General features: G+C 42.0%; 1 protein-coding gene across 5 annotated transcripts in view; it reads right to left on the reverse strand.

Annotated features, from left to right (window-relative positions):
* The window catches only part of col14a1b (collagen, type XIV, alpha 1b), a 166,445-nt gene that overhangs the window by 84,594 nt on the left and 69,074 nt on the right, over positions 1 to 12,777 (reverse strand). For all 5 annotated transcript variants that reach the window (XM_004574223.5, XM_004574222.5, XM_004574224.5 and 2 more), the window contains 3 exons: positions 11,685 to 11,830; positions 7,513 to 7,642; positions 104 to 243 (listed from right to left, as the gene is read on the reverse strand). In XM_004574223.5, coding sequence (XP_004574280.1) covers positions 104 to 243; positions 7,513 to 7,642; positions 11,685 to 11,830 — 416 coding nt within the window. The remainder of the gene's footprint in view (positions 1 to 103; positions 244 to 7,512; positions 7,643 to 11,684; positions 11,831 to 12,777) is intronic.

The following is a 12,777-nucleotide window of genomic DNA, read 5'->3' on the forward strand; positions in this document are numbered from 1 at the left end:
TCTGCTGGAATTGTTAAACTTCATCGAGGAACGACACGTTACTACTTCCTCTCTGACAAGTTTGGGCTAGCCTGATGACCTGTGTCCTCCAGAGTTCCCTCACCTCATTGGTCTGGACTCCATTGGTTTTGACGTACATGATGCGGTACCCTTTAACCTTCCTGGAGGCGGAGTCCCATGTGATTCGGGCAGAGCTGTGATCCACCTCAGAGAAACGAAGGTTCCTCGCTGGGATCAGCGGTACTGAGGGACAGAAAGCAAACCATAAACACAACATCTGGAAAGAAACGGCTGTGAACTGACTATAAATTCCTCTCCCTATGGAGGATGGATTCAGCCAAAATATATATTAATCAGTATGACTACTGGACAGATAATGCAATATTATTATGCTTTATTTGTATACCAATGAATTAACCTGTTTATTTACCTTCACTAATTTATTTATTTTTTAACTTGGCGTTCCTGCATTGACTTTGGGAGACTGGCAGCTTTGTTCCTCCATACTACTTTATTAAATGTGCCTTTCAGAAAATGTTCCAAAACTTTAAATCATATAAACTTCCCAGTTGCTCATATTAGCATAGTTATAATCCAACACTAAGAAAGCGTGTGTGGCCTCGGAAATGGAATATTTTTCAAACTGAACGTATACATCGCAAAAAGACGAAGAAAGAACGAAAGAACAAAATAGCCAGATACATGGACACGCAAACACAGCCGAGCCTTCATGAGGGGCCTGAAATCGTGACCCCTGATAACAGCAGGTCTGTTTAATTCACACTCGCACTCATGGGGGTTTGTACAAGGGTTATTGGACTCCACTACTTTTAATTATAAAGTGGACAGAAGCTCATTACATCACCGCACTCCCTCAGGCTCTGCCTAAACGTCCTCTCTTTCTCATTTCTTCTCGCCGTCTCGGAGGTCTAAAAAAAATCCCCCCCCTGCCCTCACTTTAAAAATTCTGCCGCAGAATCTGATTCTCTCTGAGCTTTGGAACTTTTACATTTAGAATCACTGATCTGTTTTCTTCAAAAGAAAAGAAAAATAATTCTGATTGTACCCACCAGTGCTTCACCTCAATTATACCGAGGGTCAGATTAAAAACAAAGCAGCAGACAGAGAGAAATCCAGAGTGGGCTGAAGGGAGTGAGATACTGCAGCGGGATATCCCAGGGTCACAACAGCAATGAGCAAAAAGCAAATTAAAAAAGTTTAACAACAGGTAAGTCGCTAAAGTTTCCAAACGTTTCCATATAAAGTATTACAAGAACCATATAGATGACGCTACAGCTCAGGGGTGTCACTGCAGCTGGCAGCTTTGCTCAACACCTACATAACTCTAGTGTTGTTTTAACTGACAGCTCAGCCAATCAGAGCTTTCAACATTATTATAACAGCTCTGATGAAGTTTCATTAAGCAGATCACCAATACAGGAAAAGTGTGCTCCTTTAATTTAATTAGGGGTTCCAGATCAGGCAGTGAAAGGTGGAACCTAGGGGTGGGCGGTATAAACGGTATAAATTTGGCCAACAGTAGAGATTTTGACTATACAGCTCTACCGCAATAGCATGTTGATGGTGCCTGTTTTGGTTGAAAGCATTGCAGCGGCTGCAAACAATATCATCTGCAAATTTTGCGAGCGGCAGTAATGGCAAAGAGACTAAGCACTTTTGGAATATGGGGAAAGCCAAAACCTGCGCTTCCTCCACTTCCCTACCATTGATTCATTAATGCTGAATTCTCTTGCAGCTGCTCTATTCCCATGTTGTTGCAGTATATTAATGACTAACTTCGTATTGTGGATGGATTATCTCAGTTGTTCTCCTGACTGAAGTTTGGTCCGTTTACAGCATCCTGCCATGCGATTGCATTTGTTCCTGACCATCAGGAACCCTCACGTTAACTTTTGTCCAGCGTTCATCCTCCAGCTTCACTGTGCTAATGTTATGCTAACGTAGCTGTTTTGCTAGCGATCACGTAGCACATCATTATATAGCAGCTAGCCCAACTTCAGTAACCCTACAAACGTCACTGCTGTTTAGTTTCCTGTCTTCATTTATGTTGGAAGTGATAGCAGAGCTGTACGTTTGAATTTTTTCAGAAATCTCTCAGTCAGAACATGCTATATCATGTTTAGGTGGAAACTAGAGAGCTAACTTCCTGCTAACTTCTAACTCCGTTGAATTTAATAAATTCTGTTTTCATAGATGTCTGGATGTTAAACTTTTTTTTTTCTTCTTTTTTTTCTTTTTTGCAAGACTAGAAAAAAAGTTCAAACATTTTGACATAATTTGTCTTATCTAATGGGTAACCTCTGGGTAACATGTGGAGGTGTGTGTGTTGTGGGTGGGTGAGGGGGGTTTGTTTTACACACACAAAGTGCGAATATTTTTAGGTTTAGTGCTATTAAAGGAACTGTGCCAAGCTTATTAAATTATTGAGTTTAAAAAATGTGAATGGAGACCCAGTAAATACTGAATCTTACAGTGCCTACTTATTTAAGCTATTTTTATAGGTTTGTTGTGTTTAACTTATTTGTTTTTTCAACTTTAACTTTTTTAACTTTTATTTGCTGTAACAAGAAATGTCCTAGCTTTGAATAACTCTTCTCTTCTCTTGTCTTAATGAAGAGTACATAGCCTGAAGTAGAAGGATAATTTCCAACATTACTCATGTGTCTGCTCTGCAGTGGGCTATTTATCATTAGATGGTTACAGTAACACCATATTTCTGCTGCATTTATGAAATTATAGAACAACAATAACTAAAATTGTGTACTTTTTATTACGTAAAGATGAGAACTGTTGTGAAGTGGAGGAAAAATGTCCTGTTTAGAGTGACTTTGCCAAAGCTCTAGAGCTACTTTGTAGTTAATCAAATGAAAAGGAGGCTGGTTTGATATCCAGTAGAGCGATTAGCAGTACGATACCTCTGAAGATACTAAAAGTAAACAAACAATATGAAAGTTTCAGTTTCATTTTCCAACTGCAGATCAAGCAGACCAGCAGCCAGTGTGAGAAAATAAATGTGTCCAAACACTGTGAAATCCTCTGTGAAATCCTCTGTTTTCCTCCATTACTGGATGTTAAACTTAATTGTTACACCTGGTAAAGCAGCAACACTGATTATTTTATTAGAGATGAAAGAATTTAGACAGTTTGACTTTGGAACCTGAAGGCGACGGAGTTTTGGACCCAGATTACTCCAAGGCTCCTACGGCAGCCATAATGCTCCAACAATCCATCAAGCGGTGCGCCTTCATAGCTTACCAAAGTCATACTAAAACATTTTTTGACAGATTTCTGTGCGCCGTGTACCACATAAAATTGGTTCGAGGTCAGTGAGCACAACCAGAATTCAAACATAAGGAACACTGTCGAATTTTGAGAAAATTAAAGGATTTTAAGTGTGCCTTATATTATTTAAAATATGTTATAAGGAAGAAAAGAATATATTGTTACTGCACATGCCTCAAATTATACCGTGATATGGATTTTAGGCCATATCGCCCAGCCCTAGTGGAACCCATCTTATTTAAAGCTCTGACATCAAGGTTCTGCTGTTTTGCTCACTTTTGAGTATGTAGTATCATTGTACCAAGGTCAAAGCCATGTGGCTCTGGACCAGGGGTGGGGAACTCCAGGCCGGTGTCCTGCAGGTTTTAGATATCACCCTAGATTAACACACCTGAATCAAATGATTAGTTTATACCCAGGCCTCTGGAGAACTTCAAGACATGAGGAGGTCAGTTAACAATTTAAATCAGCTGTGTTGGCTCAAGGACACGTCTAAAACCTGCAGGACACTGGCCCTTGAGGCCTGGAGTTTCCCACCCCTGCTCTAGAGCTTTGATGGACATGGCCAAAAAACCTCACCTAGAAATTTTCTAGGCATCCTGACCAAATGTCCGAACCACCTTAACTGACTCCTTTCAATTTGGAGGACTAGTGGCTCTACTCCGAGCACCTGACCGAGCCACTTAGCACATTTCTAAGGGACACCCTGTTGTCTGTCTCTTGTATCCACAATTTCATTCTTTCAGTCACTACCTTGAGCTCGTGGCCACAGGTGAGGGTAGGGACATAGCTTGACCGGGAAAGCAACAGCTTGACTTTCATGCTCAGGTCCCTCTTTGCCACAGCAGACCAAGAAAGCCTCTGCATCACCATTAACATTGCTGCAATCTTTCTGTCAATCTCTCGCCTCACTCATGAACAAGACCCTGAAATAGTTAAACTCCTCCATTCGGGATGGCGACTCTTCCCCGACCTGGAGTGGGAACTCCCTTTTCAGGGTGAGAACCATGGTATCAGCCTTGGAAGTGCTAATTAATTCTCATCCCAGCTACTTCTCTTTCGACTGTAAGTTGATCCAGTGCAAGGTGGAGGTCACTGCCCGATGAAGCCAGAAGAACTCCAGCTTCTGCGAAGAGCAGTAATAAGCTCCTCAGGGCACCAAAGCAGAAAACGTTCAGCGCTTGTCTATGCCTACATCTTCTGTCCATAAAGCTAACACAGTCTCACTTACTTCCAGCAACACACCGTCTGAGGCAAAGAGACATATTCAAGAACTCCAGTGTTTTACAACGGCATCTGCAAATAACTGTTGGCATCAGAATGTGAGCATTTACAATATGAATGTGCCTGCACATAAATGCATTGGAATCAAGCCAGCAACAACAAAAAAGGTCCTGCTGTCCAAAAAGAAAGTTGACATTTTTCAGAGAACACACAGTTAAACACCAGGCCTTTTGAAATAATGTGTTGTGGAGAAAATAAAGACCACAGATGAAATAGGCAAAAGAAAATCAATCAATACAGTAAAATCCCATAACAGTGATACAACGGCCGTGGTTTGGGGTTGCCTCGTTGCTTCAATGATGGGGCAGATTGAAGGGCACAGTGTGATTAGTAATTGAATTCTGCATCACACCACATCATGTCCAAGAATGCTTGAAGACAAAGTGAAGCCATGTCTCTGAGAGCTAAAGGCGACCAATGAGAAAATATCCCCAAAAACCCCTCAAACAAACAAAAAAAGGAAAATGGACGGATACAGACTGGCCAAGTCAAACTGGAGATTTGCATGTCATTAAAAAGTTGTGTGGGAAGCACAAGAAACCTTCAAACATCTGTCAGCTTCTGTAGTGCAGTTCTTGTTTCTGAGTGTCCCATTTCCACAGAAGAATATTCAGTTTTTTTATTGTAGCTAAATTATTGAAAAAAAAAACCCTTTTTGTTTTAAATCCTTTCTTATATAAAAGGGATCAAGTGTTTGCAAGTCTCTCATGACATGTATAACCTCTGCAAGCGCACACACTTAGAGCTACAGCTAAATAACAAACAACCAATGAAAAAAACAATTCAAAATCAAATCTGCATTCTGTGGCCTCACGACCTGCTTCTGGTTGTAAAACCACAAAGTGGGAAGATGTGCAAAGCTCTCTGTAGTCTGATTTTGTATGAGTCTTTATCTTTAATCTCCATCATGCTCCTTCAAAGAAAAAGAAATCCAACTCATTTGCATGTGCAACGGCCTCGTTTCACTGCAATGATCATTAAAGCACATTTTGTCTTAACAATGGAAGAAACGACAGTTAAATGACGAGAGGAAATGAGGGATGAGAGGCCTCTGATGACACAGAGAGGCAGACTGAATGAATACGAACAAGCTCGTTGAGTGAAAAGCACATCACGACCGTCATTTGCATCATGTGGTGTGTAGCTAACGAGGAACCTCGTTTTTATAATGCAGAAGGAATATTTCAGGGAACGGGGCCGATACAAAGATGATGACCAAAACTTAATGTGTCCCATCTTCATTCAAGGGCATTAAGTCCTGCCTGCATGGAACAATAAAAGTTATTTTATTATGAAAATGTATTTGACAGAGTGTCCTCTTCTGACCCGCATCCAAAGCCTTACACACACCGTAAAGACATAAACATGCCCTGACTTAAAGCCGCAGGCCTCAAACCTTAAAGGAGACTTCATAAAATGTTAATTAGTGAGCACAGTGGGGATTTAGGGTGGGCGGAGCGCCGAGTTACTCTCATCAAAACTCTACAGAATGACAGCGAGGTGCAGAAAATAGCTGGAATAAGGGAATCAAAGTTGGCGCCATGTAGAGAATTTGGCATTGCTGGCTGCTAGTTTGTCAGGAGCAGGATACGTGTTGGGACAGGACTTCAGCACGCTGCAGCCGTCTGGGAAGAAACTATGAGCAAACACTCAGCAAATGAAAAGCAAATATGTCTGCGGCAGCTGATCCCTCTGATTAGAAAACACATAAAAAAGATAATGAAAGAAATTAGCTGATAAAGGGTTTGGAGGTTTGTACATGGAGGATGTAGGTTTAAGTGCTTGGAGATGTGGTTTCCTCCTGATCAGACAGCTGACAGTTAACGTCCTGAGGAAAATGAAAAATGTGCCGGCTGCTTTCAGAGATGAGAATAGCAGTGACTCGAGTTCAAAGGGTCACACAATCTGTCGGGGATTTAATGAAATTGAATTTCACCAACAGTTAGTAAAGCATATGGGCGGCCTTATATTTCCATTTCTGCGAGGACCAGTTTGCCTTTCTTTCAGATCTCAACTCCCAGGACATTAAAAGAAGATGAGGACACTTTGTGAAAACTGTGTGCCTGCGCCTCATTTTTAAACTGTATCCGGCTGTAGTGTGTGAAGGATTACAAAGCCCTCGTGGAATATTTGTGAAGGCTTGTGTCTTTAAAAAAATATTTGCATGCTTAAATATTGACTGAAATTGTTTATGCAGGCACAACTGTTTACACTTGAAGCTCCTGAACTGTGATGCTGATATTTGTGTGACCTGGATGACGTCAACATTGTCGTTACATAACTCTGGTGATCAGATCAACACTTTATTTTTCAGCCAGAGTTTGAGGTGGATCCATGTCGTTCAGTCAAGAATCAGCCAAAGTTTAATGGCTGCCAACAGGACAAGTCCAACCAGTGAAGTCTGCATGGTAACCACAGACTGTATATAAAGCATAAATGTAGCCACTCTGTCATTACTGATTGGCTTGGACGCCTGTTTTGAAGGTTCAGCCAAAGCTTGACAATGTTCTGGAGACCTAACAGTGTTATTAGCAAATCCTAGAAAACTTGTTTGATTATTATTATGAATGTTAATCATCTAAATAACATTAACAGAAAATACAACAACTTTATTACACCAATCGGCCACATAATAATCCATGTTCAGGTATCAGATAATTCCATTAAAAAGCTACTAATGGCACCAAAAACAAATAGTGGCCATGAGGACCAGCGCCTGTTAGCTAAGGTGGCACCGAGCAGAGAGCCGGGCTGGGCCTGTGGCTCGAGTGATGCTCAAGTTTAAGCCTTAAACAGATACTTGAGACATGAGACATGAGAATCTTTGGCGAACTGAAGATTTTGGCTTCATTCTTCATGTATTGGCTGCTAACAACAGATCAAAGAAATATTTGATGATGGGAGTGTTTTGCATGTTAGACTTACATGTGGTCTGCTGGCTGGTCATGGGGTCACTGGCTTCCTCTCCGTACATGGCGTAAACTGTCACTGTGTACTCAGTAGCTGGAGTCAATCCTTCCAGCTCCACCTCAGTCACCGAGTCATCCACCTTCACCTGCGCACACACAGCAGGTATGTGCATTTAGCGAAGACGCAGAGACTTTCTAGTAGATCCTTTATTAAATCTCTGTCTTGTCAGTGGATTTCATGCAGTCGTTTATCCGCCCTGTTACTCATCTCTCTGCACGTCTACTCTTCTATCATCAGCAGTCTCGTCCAGGCAAGCAGAGAATTAAAGTGTGATTGCATGAGATGATTTCTGAATATGGAGATCTTCCTTTTACATTAAGCAGGAGGGGCCAATCAGGCTCTTGTAGTATGTCCCACATCTACTGAGCTGAAACTCAGAACAAAGGAAGATGATGAAACTCTGTTTGCAGGACCGCAGTGGTCGATTTTAAAATGTGAGAAAAACATCGGTTGTTTTCTGCTTTGCAGCTGGAGCTTATCTGCGTAGCTGAAACAGACCTTTCTGTCCCCACAGAGGCCGATTTGTTTCATCTCAATCGCCAACACAGAACTCAACCAGTCTGCAGCTGCTTGCACAGTGCGCACACAAATATTCAACTTCACCATCGCTTATTCTGCCAAACATACACTGGATGCAGACATAATACAACAAATGGCTTTTGTTGTTTCCTTAGAGAACTACAACGTACAACAGGAACAATCAGCCAGAAGGGTCAACGTGATCAATAACTACTGTTAATACTTTCACAGGTTTTTTTACTTCTTACCTCATTTTAGAATATTTCCACCTTATCTTTTGGCCTAAGATGTAACAGCTAAATAACTAAAGGCTTTATCTCTTTTTATCCTGAGACAATTTTCTGAATAGACTCTAACCGCCGAGCTTTGGGACGCCCCTGCCTTTCTCACACTGAAGTAGGAATTTCAATCAGAATCAGAGCTGCTGCAATCAGATAGGATGGCTTAAAGAGGACCAACTCTGCTTGTTTCTCACTTCATATTTTTATTCTTGGATTCTATCAAAGCGACTCTGCATCCTTAAAAAATCCTTATTCCTTTACAAAGACTTGGTGCAGCGATTTTAGATCCTCTTCTTTGAAGACCAACTAATGTAGAGTGAAGCCAGAGCTGCTGCATGTCCACATCTTACCACTTCAAATTCTGTCTCGGTTTGATATGAGCGTCTACCATCATTACAGGAGGGGTATTAAAGCATGTTTTGTGTTTTTAGTAGAATGTGACCTATTTAATCTGCTGACTTTTTTCATTTTGTCTGTTTTCTGTGATAAACACCGTAAAAGACTTCAGGTCATACATTTTCTAAGTAGCTTGGCACACAGGAGGAATTTCTTAACCCTGTTTCTTGTCTGTGCAGAGGAAGGAAATACAGTTTCCTTTTCTGAAGCGCACATGACCTACATAACCATCAACAATCAAAATGGATCTACGTGGAATTTTACTTAAATAAAGGTCACTGCCCCTTTGCTCCTGTTGAAACAACATTATTCTCTATCACCGCCTTTAAACATCATCTCATCACTTTGCTTTCATTTACCCAGCAGAGTCCAACCCTTCTTAGAACCACAGTTATATTTGTGCTGTGTGGAGTTTCCTCCGTTCCTGACTCAAAGCAGGTGGAGTCTGCATCGGTGTGGACTCTGAGTTGGCTTCATCACTCACCTCCAGTTAAAGCTAGTAGGTTTGGAGCGGTGCTTGATGTGGGTGTAGGGTTGGACCCGGGCCGATGTACATGAGCTGAAGCATTTCTTGCTCGACAAGAAGGCCCTTTTGTTACGTGCACCACATTCGTGTTACTGCTGTGTTTGTTTGGCGTGGACACATTTAGCAGCTTCGGGGACCGTTGGAGTCACATCCTGCTGTAAGATCTACCTCTTGTTCACATTTGTGCTCGTCCTTTCTCTCCCTCGGGTTCAGTCTGTGCAGACCTACACTGGGTCCCTGTTTGAATGAAAGCACTTTTCCAGTCAAACTGGGCTGGATTTGAGGCTGGCTTTGGCCCAGACAAGTCACCGCACGGCCCATAAGTGGAAGCCACACGAGGACGAGCCAGCCAAGCCTGGGCTCTGACGGAGTGCCTCAGAGCCAGGCTTATCCTCACCGCTGGAAAACATCCATCCTGATTCCAAATTCCTTCCTAAATTGTTTTTATTGCTTTCTGCCTGGAGGCGAATGTGACGGTAGGCATAATGAGGTCTAATGGGAGAAGGAGGGATAAGGACGGCTGCCTGTGCCCTTCATACCTCTCCTCCTCTCCTTTGAATGTCTCGTCTTCCTTAACTGCTGAATTTACCTGCAAAGGATCCCCATGTTCCAGTCTGTCGTGCTGTTTGCTTTTAATGTCTTCTTTCCAATCAGTGCTGGTCTTTGTATGCGTGCCTGTTTCACTTTGAAGTGTTATTCAGTCTTTAAGGTGTAATTGATGCTTTGGTTGTGTTTTGTCCTCTAATTGGTCACAGGTTTTAAAGATATATTACTGTGACTCAGAGGGTGGCTGCACTTTTTTGACTCCTGCATGGTGGGGACACTGAAAGGTGGCTCAGGATCAGCCGTGCTGTTTATTAGAGTGAATTAAAGACTCTCTACTGCCACCACTTTCTCTAATATTATCTGATATTTCTGGTACATGTTTTTGGCCATTTCCTTCTATCCCCCTTCCTTTGTTTCCTTCCTGAGACTCATAGTACAAAGTAGTCAAAGATACAGAATATGTAGAAAAATAACAGAAACGGCACATGAAAGCAGACGTTTACTTTGAAGCAACTCAATTATAATTACAAAGACATCTAAGAAGGTCAACTTTATTCAGCTGAATGCAAATTAGCAGTCTGTCAGCTCCGACAGTCACCGTCTTTAATAGACTATTTCAAAGCAAATTTAGGTGGAATTCCTGCGAACGCCGAAGACAAAAATACCAAACGAGAAGCAAAACCACAGACAAAAGTCAACAGGCGCAGAAAGTCTTTGTTATGCAAATGTCCAACGATATCCTGTGATTTTTCTCCAAAGTCAAAAAGTCAAATTGTGAGATCCTGAGCTGCTGATTACATTCAGTCCAAAGTTTCTTCCGCTCAAACCTGCAGGTATTTGAAGTTATAGTTCAAGTTTTTCTATTCATGTTCACTCTAACAAAAGACTGTTCATCACACCAGAAACCTGAATGCTGGCTTATTGGTTATATCAAACCATAATGACATCCATGTTAACTCTAACAGTGTTGGAGTTAACAATTTGAAAAGTGCACATCCAGAATTCTGCTTCTATAAAGTATACGATGTGCAGTCATACAGTACGGTTACTCTGTTTGATTAAAAATGCCTGAAGTAAAGTTGGTTGAACCTCCTCCAGGGTCGCCGCCTGCACCACAGGACCACTTCCTGTCTGGCTGGACGTCTTAGACTTCAAACTTCGACAAAGAGCAAATATCAACTCTTCCATCACTGCTGCCTCTCATGTTGAAATACTCTGCTGATGAGAGCTGGGTCTATACGTCAGTGACCAGAGAGCAGCCTTCATTGGATGATGTGTCCAAGCCTGAGAGCGGCGCATCAGGTGAGCACAATGACCTGGAGCAGCGGAGTCGTTTGGTTTTTTCCATCATCAGTCTCAACATCAAGAATTCAGCTCATGTTTTTCCGATAAACAATGCTGAGTTGTAAGATGTTAAATATTCACACTGGCACATATTAAAAACCACATTTTTCAGCCACACTAACACAGTCTTTGCTTACCACTCAGGTTGATTACAACCTGATTAAAGTCTCTTTGTCAACATTTTGGCGTCTCGTTTTTTGAAATATGGACTAATTGATGAGGGCAACTGGACTTCATCAATTAATAAACACAAGGCAGCACAGGAGTTCAGTTACTTTCACAAAGTTTTGAACACTATATTTGAATGGCTTTTAAAATGACATAAAGTAGGAGATATTTTACTTGGATCAGAGTTTAAAGTAGGCCTGTGAGGAACGTTGTGTGATGTAAAGAAATCTGAGGAAACATTGTTTTGGAAAAGGAGCTGGCGCCCAGCAGGGAGCACCCTGCTCTGCATCATACAGCTCATTCTTTGCCTCACATTTACTCTCATTGCACACGAGCACACTCCTCACCTCCTTCTCATCTGAAGCATCCTCTTCAGTCAGCGGGGCGTACAGGATCATGTACCCAGAAGCCCCAGCGACGGCCTTCCAGCGGACCCGCATAGTGCTGTGAGTAATATCAAACAACTCCAGGTTGTTCACCGTGGGCAGGGCCACTGTCGGACACAAGCACAGGGTTTGGATGACGGCGTTTCTTCCTTTGACACATTTACTTTTAAACAATAAGGAAGTGTAGCTGATTAAATCTTACCTAAAACAGTAATCTGGCACTTTTACACTAACCTTCGACTGTTTTGGGCCAGACAAGTCCTGAAAATTCACATTTCATAGAAAACTCGCTCTTTTCTAAAGTCTAAGGAATTCGTTATCCTACGGCTCTCCGGCAGCAATAGAAGTAAATTAGGTCTTGTAAGTTCATGCATGATTAAACAGAAATCCAAATCTTCTTTGATGTATTTTAAACAGTAATGCACAATGTCAGGGTTGTTAAAAACAGCAGTTATTCAGAGGTCATTGTCCTGCACGGCAATGAGCCAAACGAGCTTTAACTAGAAAAGAGACTAATGAGATTTACAACCAGGTCCTGAAGCTTTGGGCCGACGGCCGACGTGATGTAGTTTTGCCTCTGCAAACCACCACAGTGTATTTTAAGTCAAGCAGTTGATGTGATTGAAATGGAGGTCTGGTTTCATGAAATCGAATATATTTCAGAGAGTCAGACAGTCAGACAGTACGAGTGAAGTCCTCACTTATTGCTTTGATAAATGTTCCACTTTTGTACCACACTCTGCTCAAACCCCCAAATCAATTAGTACCTAGCATCATGTTTAATTTGCTGCCTTAACCAGACAGTGCAGCAGGGCAGAAGTGGCAGCTTCCAGCAAACAGCCACAGCACATTAACTTTGCTACAAGGTCAACTTGTGACTTTGCATTCATCCTCGACCAACAGGGAGGAATCCCCTGTCATTCGTCAGCGAACGCCAGGTCGAGAAGGTCAGAGAATCCAGCCAGGCTCTGGCTCGGGGTACACATGTCAGCACGAGGCCTCAGGCAATACCACCAGAATTAGAGCTCGCCACAGGCATCCTGTCAGAGGAGGA

The sequence above is a fragment of the Maylandia zebra genome, linkage group LG22 (assembly GCF_041146795.1).
Source record: "Maylandia zebra isolate NMK-2024a linkage group LG22, Mzebra_GT3a, whole genome shotgun sequence".
NCBI lineage: Eukaryota > Metazoa > Chordata > Actinopteri > Cichliformes > Cichlidae > Maylandia > Maylandia zebra.